The 13,608-nt window shown below is 40.2% G+C and overlaps 1 protein-coding gene across 6 annotated transcripts in view; it reads left to right on the top strand.

Annotated features, from left to right (window-relative positions):
* Positions 1-13,608, top strand: part of ltbp1 (latent transforming growth factor beta binding protein 1) — a 226,200-nt gene that overhangs the window by 199,627 nt on the left and 12,965 nt on the right. For all 6 annotated transcript variants that reach the window (XM_061745319.1, XM_061745317.1, XM_061745314.1 and 3 more), the window contains 5 exons: positions 5,141-5,278; positions 7,693-7,854; positions 9,344-9,433; positions 11,417-11,545; positions 12,582-12,722. In XM_061745319.1, coding sequence (XP_061601303.1) covers positions 5,141-5,278; positions 7,693-7,854; positions 9,344-9,433; positions 11,417-11,545; positions 12,582-12,722 — 660 coding nt within the window. The remainder of the gene's footprint in view (positions 1-5,140; positions 5,279-7,692; positions 7,855-9,343; positions 9,434-11,416; positions 11,546-12,581; positions 12,723-13,608) is intronic.

Genomic DNA, 13,608 nt, shown 5'->3' with positions numbered 1-13,608 from the left:
GAGGGAGAGCAAAAAAAAGGTATGTTCATCTGTGTTGCTCTGTATTGTGGAAACAGTCTGCCAATAAAAACATATATATAAAAAAAAAAATCTCATTACACTTAAAACAAGAGTCATTACCAGAAAAATTATTGACAATTTTCACCTGTTTCAATTACATTTTCACTTGAAATAAGTAGAAAAATCTGCCAGTGGAACAAGATTTATCTTCATATTACAAGCAAAAAAATCTTGTTCCATTGGCAGATTTTTCTACTTATTTCAAGTGAAAATCTACTTGAAACAGGTGAAAATTGTCAAATAACCAGTTATTTTTCCAGCGATGGGTCTTATTTTAAGTGTAATGAGATTTTTTTGACTAAAAATGGAACATTTTATACGACGGAGTATTAGGGTCAAACTAAGACAAAAAAAAAAGGAAACTACGAGAATAAAGTCATAATATAATGAGAATAAAGTCGTAAAATTACCAGAATAAAGTCATAATATTACAAGAATAAAGTCGTAATATTTTGAGAATAAAGTCGTAATATTTTGAGAATAAAGTCGTAATATTAAATATATTATAAATATATAAATATAACTTCACAAGATGCTCAATATTCCTCATTTTAACTCAGGGAGAAGATGCTCTTCCCGTTAGAGTTCTCAGAAATTACCACTTTATTTTCATAATATTACGACTTTATTCTCGTAATTTTATGACTTTATTCTCGTAATATTACGACTTTATTCTCGTAATTTTATGACTTTATTCTCGTAATATTACAACTTTATTCTCATTATATTATGATTTTATTCTCGTAACGTTACGACTTTATTTCTCGTAACATTACAACTTTATTCTCGTAATTTTACGATTTACGTAATTACGTAGGTTTTACAACTTTATTAATTCATAATTTTACGACTTTATTCTCGTAATGTTACGACTTTATTCTCATTATATTATGACTTTATTCTCGTAATTTCCAATTTGTTTTGTCTTAGTTTGGCCCTAATACTCCGTTGTAATTTTAACTAGAAATGAACCAATATTCTTGTTAAGATTTAGAGTTTTTGCAGTGTACGACACCAGCGTCTGTAGCGCGCAGCGTGAGGCTGATCCACACTCCAACACGCTCCCCGTCTGTGCGTCTGTCCCCTGGCAGCTTGTCTGGTTCCACCTCAGCCCAGTCCAGCAGCTGCCTGGCCTCGCTGCCAAACCCGCGCTGTGCTGTGGCCGGGACAGACGGACTCACTTCCACCCCAGCCAGCACCGCGGTGCACCGCTAACCATTCACCATGAATGTCTTCTTCCAGTCCTCCTCTCTCCAGTCTTATCAGCCAGCATCCTCCTCTTCCCCTCTCCTTCTCTCTCCGGTCTTCCCTAGCGTTGGTTTCCTCCTCTTTCCTCAAGAGTCTCTCCTTTCCTTCCTGTTCAGTTTCCAAATTGAGGCTCAGCAGCAGTTATTATTATTATTGGGTTTTTATTTTACTGATTTTTGCCAAAACATTGAGGAAACTCATCCAGCCAAAACTGAACTGTTGTTTTAAGTAAATTTGCAACTTGGCAACAAAGTTTGCACATTTCTTGGAAACTCATCATTTTTCATTTAAACACATCTTCCCTCTCAAACAGGATGTTATTTAAAAACAATAAGGATTATAAATGAGGAATGGATTTATCTTTGCAGAGGAAAGAGTTTGAAATTGTTCATAAACTTCAAAATCAAAGACATCTTTATCTTAATAATACAGGACTGTGTCAGAAAATTAGAATATTGTGATTTTCTGTAATGCAATTAAAAAAACAAAAATGTCATACATTCTGGATTCATTACAAATCAACTGAAATATTGCAAGCCTTTTATTATTTTAATATTGCTGATCATGGTTTACAGCTTAAGAAAACTCAAATATTCTATCTCCAAAAATTTGAATATTCTGAGAATCTTAATCTTAAACTGTAAACCATAATCAGCAATATTAAAATAATAAAAGGCTTGCAATATTTCAGTTGATTTGTTATGAATCCAGAATGAATGACATTTTTTTAATTGCATTACAGAAAATAAAGAACTTTATCAAAATATTCTAATTTTCTGAGACAGTCCTGTATTTTCAATCAACCCTCTGTCAGTCAATTCAATTCAATTCAATTTTATTCATATAGTGTCTATTCCAACAGAAGTTGTCTCTAGGATCTTTCCAGAGATCCAGAACATAAACCCCCGAGCAATTATTACATAAACAGGTCAGTGTAGTGAACTGTTCCTTATCCTCTAACTAATTGTAGCCATCATAAACACAACATTATAAACACAACACGCTTTACAGGTTACATCTTTAGCCTTGAGGTGGATTTGGTCTTTTCTGCATCGGCTCCAGCAACAACTCATGAAACATTTCTTCTGTTCTGTGCTTTGAAATTTGTATCTTTTTTAGGATTTTTTTTTAAGGATTTTGTTGTCAGTAACTGACTTGAAATGGTCATTTTTTTATTTTGATTGGAAGCTTCTGCATCCACTGGTCTAACCAGACACCTTTTTATTCCTGCAGTGGCACGTTGGGACCAGGGGGAATAAAGGGTCTGCATTGATGTCACTTTCCCACTGGACCAGCCCCCTTACTGCACTGAGTGGTAAAAACAGCTGCAACTAGTGGAGAAGACGGGATAACAGCTGATTATCAGCTTAAATTATAGGTAGTTGGACTTTACAGTGACCCGTACAGTTACCAAGAACCAGTGGTCCATGGACATTAATATTTGGTACAGTTACCAAGAACCAGTGGTCCATGGACATTAATATTTGGTACAGTTACCAAGAACCAGTGGTCCATGGACATTAATATTTGGTACAGTTACCAAGAACCAGTGGTCCATGGACATTAATATTTGGTACAGTTACCAAGAACCAGTGGTCCATGGACATTAATATTTGGTATAGTTACCAAGAACCAGTGGTCCATGGACATTAATATTTGGTACAGTTACCCGTAACCAGTGGTCCATGGACATTAATATTTGGTACAGTTACCCCAAGAACCAGTGGTCCATGGACATTAATATTTGGTACAGTTACCAAGAACCAGTGGTCCATGGACATTAATATTTGGTACAGTTACCCCAAGAACCAGTGGTCCATGGACATTAATATTTGGTACAGTTACCAAGAACCAGTGGTCCATGGACATTAATATTTGGTACAGTTACCAAGAACCAGTGGTCCATGGACATTAATATTTGGTACAGTTACCAAGAACCAGTGGTCCATGGACATTAATATTTGGTACAGTTACCAAGAACCAGTGGTCCATGGACATTAATATTTGGCCACGAATCCAGTTTCTGATATTTATATGTACTTAATTTCTACGCCGGGGAAATACACGAAGCAAAGCTTGAAGGCTTACAAAAGTCTTGACGCTTGGTCCGACTTCAAGGCAGGATTTGTTGTAGAAATTAAAGTGATGAGGACACCGAACTTTATGATTTGACCGTTTAACGTTAGCTACCCAAAAATCCAACATTACCTGATACAAAATGGGAACCACAAATCCACGTTTCGGTGCCTGGAATCCAGTTGTTTCTGTGAATTGCAGCGATCCATTTGTCTCTCTTAAAGGGGACCTATTAGGCATCTAATCCCTATTTTAAACAGGCCTTGATTGTCTTAAAAACAAGCTTTTGATTGTTTTTGCTAAATAAATGAGAAATTTAGCCATGTCTTTATCTTCCCATTCTCTAACCTCATTATCTATGCAGGATTCTGAGTGGGCGGGGCTATGATAATGAGGCTCTGTGCTGATTGGCTGCCTGAATGACGCAATACACCGCTACGAAAAAATGGAGGAAGCTCCGGCCGGCAAAGTTATTTACACTGTGTCCTAATAACTGCATGCGATGCGAGCGAGCGTCAGCGACAAAATCAATTCCATTGCTTTATTTTCTATTGGACTGTCCTAACTGGCCGTTTTGAGCTGAACATTTGTCGGACGCCCTGCTTCTATTTTCTTCCTGTCACTCGCGTTGAAAGCCGGTTGAAAGCGCTGTAGGAAACGGTCACGGATGAGGAACGGCTGATCCAGTTAGTTGAAATGAGAAGTTATCTCTATGATTCCTCCTCATTTCACTACAAAAACCTCAATAAAGTGGCAGCTGCTGGAGGGAGATGGACAGAGAGGTTTTATAGTTGTGGGCGTGGTTTGCATTTTTGTTACGTAACGAAAATGCGCAGAATCTTATTGGCTCATAGATCCACATCACACTGGACGGATCATCCGGGCGGCTGTACAGACCCTGCAGAATTTGGTTGCTTTCCTCCTTCTCTGAGTTGGCAGGCTGAGGGGGAGACCACTTTATATATGTTAAAACAAGAAAAAAACTGTTTTTCAGAATAGGTCCCCTTTAATTCTCATTATTTTGATCAGCGCCTCAAACAGACCATAGAAAAAATGCTAAACAACTGGTGTATCACCAAGCAACAGGTCCACGTAATGTTACGAGACAACGTAGCTAATATGAAGGATGCTATGGGTGAGGTGGGGGGTGCGGAGTGTGGGCCGTGTCACGTAAAGTGAGTTCAATAAAGTTGTTTGTTTGTGGTGATCTTCGCATGCGCACAGCGGTGTTACAGCGGAGGCAAACCGAAACCCAAACGAAGGTGGTGTCTGTCATCTTCCTCAGCTGAGAAAACGTGTTTTCCATAATAGGTCTCCTTTAAGCTTATTTTTCAGCAGTCTGTAAAACAATACCTCCAATTTCTTCCTAAATCTAAGAGTACAGTCGATCACACAACAGCTCTTTCCCATTTTAGATGTTTTCTAGTTGCTCAAACTGAAAGTTTACGCTGACACTCAGTCTTTCTGACACTCAGTCTTTCTGTCACTCAGTCTTTCTGACACTCAGTCTTTCTGACACTCAGTCTTTCTGACACTCAGTCTTTCTGACACTCAGTCTTTCTGACACTCAGTCTTTCTGACACTCAGTCTTTCTGACACTATGAAGTCTCATCAGTGACGTCATGTCCATTCCCTCTATTCCGGGTGAATGGCGGATGCCGGAGCAGCTACTGTTACCACACATGCTGTAGCTACGGTGGTATCTTGAAAAAGGCAAAAACAAAGCTAATCTTGACCTTTTGGTCTTTCTCTCCAGATGTGAACGAGTGTGAGCTGCTGAGCAGCGTGTGTGGGGAGGCCGAGTGTGTGAACGTGGACGGTTCCTTCCTCTGTGTGTGTCCCAGCGGCCAGGAGTACAACGTCATGGTGGCCAAGTGTGAGCCCACCCCCACAGGTAACCCAGCCGTCAGACGAGACCGTGAACAAGTCACCGCTGTCTCCCTGACGCCTCGCGGCTACTAGAACAAGAAAAGAAATATACCGTATTTTCCGCACTATAAGGCGCACCTAAAAGCCTTTAATTTTCTTAAAAACCCGCACTGTGCGCTTTATAATGCGGTGCACCTTATATATGATCATTACGGTCATTTCTGTTACTGTAGTCAGGGGGATTGTGGGTAATGTAGTTGGTGTCGCCGAAGTAACGGCGCTAAAAACGTCAGGAATGTTTACAGATGTTAAAGACAACAGCAGCGACGCTGACTCGTATAATGGAGACTTTGACGAGACGGAGCAAAGCTGGTTTTTATTTTGTTAATAAAGTTTGACATACAGTACTTTTCTTCTTGTTTTTTTTTTTTTGCATTTGCTGTAGCATTTTGTAGCATTTCCTGTAGTGCAGCTCCATCAGTTAGATACGTAACTCAACCCCAGTCACTATAGTACAGTATTTTACCAGATATTTATTGCGCCTTATAATGCGGTGCACCTTATATATGGAAAAGGTTTTTAAATACGTCATTCATTGAAGGTGCGCCTTATACTGCGGAACATACGGTACTGCTTTTCTGCATTCATTTAACATCGAATGTGATTTTCATCCAAGTCACAATAATACAGGCAAGGCAAGTTTATTTGTACAGCACAATTCACAAGGTAATTCAAAGTGCTTTACATCAACATTAAAAGCGGCAAGACATTATTAAACAGTAAATAACAAATAAAATGAAATAAAATGATAAGAAAAGAGGTGAAATAATAAAAAGCACAAGTTGTTAAAAAGTAAGGGCAGTAGATCCAGCAGGTACATCTCATTCTTACAATGGCAAGAATTACGTTTCTATATGGTCAAAACGTACAAAGACCTGGACAAATACAGTATTACAAAAGTAATCTGTAATAATTCGTACAGTGAATTAAACCAATTTGACAATTCTATGCCACAATGCCTGTTTCCAGGTCTTATTTCAGAAACGAAAAACGAAACAACTATCCATTTAGCCCCTGAATCGGAACAAAACAAACCAACCACAGGTCTGAAAGCAGCCTAAGAACGTATTTGTTGTCATCACCTTAACATCATATAGCGTATCTGATTGAGTGACGTCAATACATCAAATTATATATGATTTGTATGATATTTTTCTTTATTTCTTATTTGTAATTTTATTTTTGATTTTTTAACTGTACTTTGTGAATTGAGATTGTATGTTTGATTTTGTATTTTATTGTCTGGACCCCAGGAAGACTAGCTTTGGTTTTGGTGTCAGCTAATGGGGATCCTTTTAAATAAACTAATAAACTGGGCCCAGCTGTAAGCCTGTATAGCCAATAGGAACTCAGCCCCTTAAAATCTTATGGAAGCAGTAAATTACATTTTTTTCCATTTTGATTATTTTTATTAAGTAAATATTGGAGCAGTATAAAAGATATAGGCTGTTGTCTGAGGTTGCATCTGCCTAAAACTAATACTCAGGTGCTTTTATCATATTACAAGAAAAATTAAAGCTGCAATCATCGATGAACGGGCCCTCCACCCTTGTGCACGTTCAGGCTGCAGTGGAAGCTTGTATGACTTGCATGTAGATTCTTCATCCCTGGGCATTTAGCGGATGAAACCACCCACGACTCTATATCAAACCATTCAAAAGTTATGGCAGATAATAGGACCTATCAAATATCGACCAATCAGAAGAAGGGGCGGGGCTAATTTGCACCACTTTTGTTCAAGGACTCAAAACTAAGTCCGATGACACCACCCACGAGTCTTTATGTCAAACCATTCAAAAGTTATGGCAGATCAAAGTTTTCTAGGAGGCGCTGTTGAGCTGTTAGGCCACGCCTAACGGCGTATAACACACCTGGGTGCACGTTACGGTTCGGGCCGAATTAACTGCCGAAGGAATGCCATAAATTGCGCCAAAATTACGCGATTAATTCAAAATGTTCAAAATGGCCGACTTCCTGTTGGGTTTCGGCCATGGCGCCAAGAGACTTTTCTTTAAGTTGCGACATGATACAGGTGTGTACCGATTTTCGTGCATGTACGTCAAACCGTATTGTGGGGCTTGAGGCACAAAGTTTTCGCCAGGCCTGGCTTGGTGCAATATTTGGTGACTTTTGGGGCACGTTTAGGGGGAAAAAAGGCCTTCCTTTCGTCGGAAGGAAAACGAGGAAAAAAATAAATACAAATTCCTACAGATACAACAGGGCCTTCGTACTGTCAGTGCTCGGGCCCTAATAAGAAGGATCAGGGATCAAAAGAGGGAGTTTTCCTGCAACATTCTTTCTTTCCCAGCACATGACTTGCAGTGAATGATCAGCGGTCCTGTGGACTCTCTAACCCAGAGCTCTCCATCCCTCCCTCAGCATCTTCAGCAGACAGGAAGGAGTGCTACTATAACCTGAACGACGAGAACCTGTGTGAGAGCGTGCTGACCAGCGACATCACGCTGCAGGAGTGCTGCTGCACCCTGGGAGCTGGCTGGGGGGACAACTGCGAGGTGCACCCATGCCCCGTCAACGGCACAGGTGAGCTAGAGGAGGAGGGAGACGGCTGGAACGCAGACATGGGTGCTCCTTAAATCTAAATATCCACAAACAGCCGCTGCATCATTTGAAATCAGCCGCTCAACGCCCCAAATTGTCACCATATTATTCGCTGTAACTCCACTTTGCACGTATGCATCCCAGATATCTTGGTCTCTAAATGGAGTCTGTACGCTGTCCTTTTGATTGACACCTCATTCGACCAATCAGGAGCTTCCCTCTCCCCTCCACAGCCTACAATAGCCAATGAGCGTCTGTATGCAAATGAAGCCCATGTCCCCCTTTTGTCATGAAAGAAATGAGCCAATTGGACCAATCGTGCTGATGACTGGCACATTGTATAGCCAATGAAATTCTGAATTCAGGGGGTGGTAATAAAGCCACAACAAGGAAGTACATGCATAAAGTGAATGACACTCAGTGGGTGTAACCCGCTGTGAAGTGGCACCTGTGACGTCATGCGTATTCCCTCTATACTACCAACATGCAATAACAATCAATGGATGACGCGTTTTCCAACGTCAGTAATCCTCAACCCAGCAGCAGCAACGTTAGCATGTCCTGGGCTAACAATACGAGCACTGCCTATCATATTAGCGCCATTTGCCTCATTTTCCTTTTTTCCAAATGAGAATCGATAAATAACCGAATCGTTAAGCAGAACGAACATGGACATTGAATTGTAAACGTCCCTAGAATTCCCGTCCCTAGAACTAAGGTTTCCCGAAAGATTTGTAGACCACAGAATAATGCTTAACTAACCTGTAAAGGACAGACACGAGTGCTTGTGCAAGCTGTCTTTAACTCTGACTACGTTTCCATGCAGTCAAAATTGGGGTTATTGCTAATATTCCGGTTACTGAAACATTCAGAATATTCCGTTTACATGGTAATTAATCATTCAGGATATCTGGATCAAACCAGCGACGGACGGAGAACGTGATGACGCAATTCCTGTCATTTCTGCTTCTTCTTCCTGTATCCAAATTCAAAACAAATGCTGCTTTGCGCAACTTTTCTCTCACCTTCTTGTAAATCTTCTATCCCGGTACTTTCTAGCGTCTACAAATGCAGAAATGTTCATATCCTTCATTACATTTATGAAGTGATTAGTCTCCTCCTGGTCTTGGTTTCTCCGTGTTTATAAGAACTTCCTGGACTCAAAAGACCAGGATTCCTTGTGAACAGAGCATGTGCAGAAAACAAATTCCTGTTCCGTTTGATGGGGATATTCCGTTTGGTGTTTACATGACCCAATATTCAGGTTTTAAAAGGAGTAACCCAGGGCTCATATTGGGGTTTTAAAAACCGGAATATGAGCAAATTCTGGTTATTCAAAGGGGTTATTGGTGTTTACATGGCCGTGCAAATTGGGGTTATTGCCAATATTCGGGTTTTAAAAGGGTTATTGATGCATGGAAACACAGTCTCTGATGCTTGAGGTCAACACTAACCTCTGACCTGCTTTCAGACCAGTTCAACCAGATGTGTCCGTCTGGGAGAGGGTTCATCCCCAACGGAGACCTGCTGTACGGCATCCCCACGTCTGACAGCTACAGAGGTAAGTTCTGCTACCAGCTCTGGTACCAGCTCTGGTACCAGCTCTGGTACCAGCTCTGCTACCAGCTCTGGTACCAGCTCTGGTACCAGCTCTGGTACCAGCTCTGCTACCAGCTCTGGTACCAGCTCTGGTACCGGACACCGGACAGGACCAGGCATCACTGCACTCTCCAGTGGTGTGCTGAGCAATGTGTTGTCCACATGGAACACATCCTAGCTTGTGTTTATGATGCGTTAATGTGAGTAAGGAAAGCCTTTATTGTCCTTGTGCATCCCGTATATGTATAACCAGAGACATTCAATAAACTCTACAGCCCACTACGGTTGTGTTTCCTGTATCTGTGTCACGTGACTGCCACGCCCCCTTAGGAGACAGGAAGTAGGTCCTGAGTCTATTGAGTCCTATGGGAAAAGTGAACGTGAGCACAGATTATTACCAATTCCTTCGCCCCATAGTAACCTAAGTAAATATGGGACCCATTTTTCAAAAGCCACAAACCTTCTGAACATTCTGACACCAAAATGGACATTTTCAGACCGACAGATTAGGAGAAAATGAACTTTGTTTGAGACCTGTCTCTGTCTGAGCAACACACTCTCGCGAGATTTGGCTCTCATCGTTTTCCCATCGGATAAAATGAAGTTTAAAACTAAAATAAAACTTGCTTCTTTGCTTAATATTACTGTTATTTTTAATTAATTTAATAATTAATAATAATTAATTAATTTTTTATTTAAGTCTTTTTGGAAGAAAGTTGTACTGTATCTAGTGTTGTATGTTCCAAAACGATGTGGGGACAGGGGCGGCCACTCCCACTCATGGATCTATTAATAATAACGCGCCCACTTAGGAGACAGGAAGTTAGGTCAGAGGGGCGGCCACGCCCACTTAGGAGACAGGAAGTGTTTACCATTTCATACCATTGGCAGTAACGGTAATGCGTGATCTTCTGTATAGAGGATCTTTGGTATAACCACTCTCAACAAAAACAGGAGCTAATGTGCAATAACAAAAATGATTGTATGTTGATGAAAGTTCTTGTAATGTATGTGTGTTGATGTGTGTGTGGAGGGGGTGAATGCGTATATACAGCAACAATGGTATACAAGATAACAGATTCACACAAGAAACAAAAACAAACAAAAAGCACAAGGACAGCAAGGTACAATAAAATCAAAACAGCAAGGACTGAGTTATGGATGATACAGTTTCATGGCAACACTATTCATATTATCAATCTTTTTCATAGATTTAAAGTAGTTGGTGAAAAAGTGCAAAAATACAGGACTGTCTCAGAAAATTAAAATTAAAGTTCTTTATTTTCTGTAATGCAATTTAAAAAAAAAATGTCATACATTTTAATATTGCTGATCATGGATTACAGCTTAAGAAAACTCAAATATCCTATCTCAAAAAATTACAATATTCTGGGAATCTTAATCTTAAACTGTAAACCATAATCAGCAATATTAAAATAATAAAAGGCTTGCAATATTTCAGTTGATTTGTAATGAATCCAGAATGTATGACATTTTAGTTTTTGTAATTGCATTACAGAAAATCACAATATTCTAATTTTCTGAGACAGTCCTGTATATAGTAAAGGAGGGAGTATTTCCATCCACTTACAAGTGTGAACATGATATTTACCCAAAATAATCACCAGGTTGATAATGTTTGAATATTTAGGATCCAAGTTATCCATATAATAAATAACATCATTGTAAGTAAAAACAGTAATTTAATCCATTTTTAAAGATAACCAATTATGAATGTCAGACCAAAAAGACTTTGCAAAAGAGCAATTGAAAAAAAGATGTTCAATGGTCTCGGCCTCAAGGATCAACTTCCAATTTAAACCTTCTGTGTAACAGATCATTAGCTGATGCTATTTTAAAGTAGGTTTCCTGGACTTTAGGGGAGCGAGTGAGTGTGTGAGGGCCAGTTGGGGGAATGCTAACACAGGGATCCGTGTGTTTGCAGATGCCGACGAGTGCACGCTGTTCGGCCAGGAGGTCTGCAAGGGAGGATTCTGCCTGAATGCCAACGGCAGCTACGAGTGCTACTGCAAGGCCGGACACTACTACGATCCCGTCAGGCTGGAGTGCACAGGTCAGTGTGTATGTGTGCTTTCATCAACGAAAATTATGACTAAATATCGGCGTCAACGGACCTTTATCACCTGAGGAAAACGAGACGAGACACAACAAAAATGCTGGTCATGTAAGGATAACGATGATTGAATATATAATGCAATTCCCCTGTTTCAAGTACATTTTCACTTGAAATAAGTAGAAAAATCTGCCAGTGGGACAAGATTTATCTTCTCATTACAAGCAAAAAAATATTGTTCCACTGGCAGATTTTTCTAATTATTTTAAAGGAGCATGAGGCTCCTTTTAAGAAATGAGACTCTCTAGCGCCACCATTCACCACGAGGCCGTCGGGGGTACTGCAGCCAACAGTGAAGCCGGCACGGGAGAACGGGGAGAACGTGCATGCAGCGTCATGTGACGTCACATCCACAGGACAGCGCGGGAAATTCCAGCTGGGACCGAATTGCAGCACATTTTGCAGCACACAGCCTGTTCAAGGCAAAGGAGAGATACACTAGAGGAAACATTCTTTTGGGTTTGGAACGCTTCATCTGACATTATTACTATCCATCCATCCATTATCTATACCTGCTTTATCCCTTGCGGGGTAACGGGGGTCTGCTGGAGCCTATCCCAGCTCATTTCAGGTGAGAGGCAGATACACCCTGGACAGGTCACCAGTCCATCACAGGGCCACATATAAATACACAAACCATGCTCACAACAACACTCACTTATGGTTTATAAGAAAACTAGACATTATTACTAGAAAACTTAAAACGTATACGAATTTTTTTCATAAATCCTGCCTCAATCCTGCCTCATGCTCCTTTAAGTGAAAATCTACTTGAAACAGGTGAAAATTGTTGTTTTTTCCAGTGATGACTCTTGTTTTTTACGTGTAATGAGATTTTTTTTGACTAAAAATAAGACATTTTAACTAGAAATAAGACAAATATTCTTGTTAAGATTTTGAGTTTTTGCAGTGAGGCTGACAGTGGTGTGTGGTGTGCACTGGTCCGGCCCCCTCTGACCTCTCCTTGTCCCCCCAGACATCAACGAGTGCGTGGACGATATGCTGTGTGACGGGGGCCAGTGCCTGAACACGGACGGCTCGTTCCTGTGCTTCTGCCCCCCCAGCCTGGTGCTGGACCCGGCCAGCAACCGCTGCGTCTTCGCCCCCGAGCTAGCTGGTGAGTTCCTCCACACTTAGAGCAGGGCTGGGACCATTACAATGGAAAAGAATCCTCTACACTCCACAGAAGGGCTGGGGATCCATGCAAATGGAAACAATCCATTCCCATTCTTAAGATTCAGGATCCATTATCAAGATTTGATTCGATTCCAATATTGATTTGGGTTAGTGTTGTTAAAACAGTTTTTTGAGCTGTTGCCTGAATTACCGTATTTTCTGGACTATAAGCCGCACCTGCATACAAGCTGCATTCGCTCTATTTAAAAAAAAAGATCTGCAAGCGGCAGATATTTATGTTGTTAGATTAGATATTTACTACATGTACAGAAGGATTTAGAACTGTAAATGATGTACATGTTTGTACCTAAATAGATCTTTCCTAACAGTGTCTTTTAACACGGCAGCAACTTTGCTGATTAAAACGGGACAGAACCAAGAGAAAATAACCAGTATTTATTTATCTATTTATCTGTTTTAAATCTGCTTCTACCTACTTCTATCTGCTAAAGAAGAAGTAGCGTATTCTTCTTTGCATTTATTCTGTCTTAGTTTTGATTCTAATTCCGGTTAGAGCGCCCCGAGTGGTGGAAGAAAAATCCTCAGAATAGAACCTTTGTATAAGCTGCATGGTTGAAAACCTATGAAAAAGCAGCTTATTGTCCAGAAAATACGGTATTTGACTGATATTAACAGAGACAGGGCAGCAAACAGAGGCCTAATGAAATCGGTTTTATTTATTCCCACATTCCATTTATATTTTTTCTATTTTTGGTCTATTTCGGTTTTTAATTTTTGAGAATTTGGTTTTTAGCATTTTATGCAAATGTAACCCCAAGACAGTATATAAAGTAATGAAATATAGACAATTTATGCAATTATAACTG

Source organism: Cololabis saira, chromosome 17, assembly GCF_033807715.1.
Source record: "Cololabis saira isolate AMF1-May2022 chromosome 17, fColSai1.1, whole genome shotgun sequence".
Classification (NCBI taxonomy): Eukaryota; Metazoa; Chordata; class Actinopteri; order Beloniformes; family Belonidae; genus Cololabis; species Cololabis saira.
This window is presented reverse-complemented; position numbering and strand designations above follow the sequence as displayed.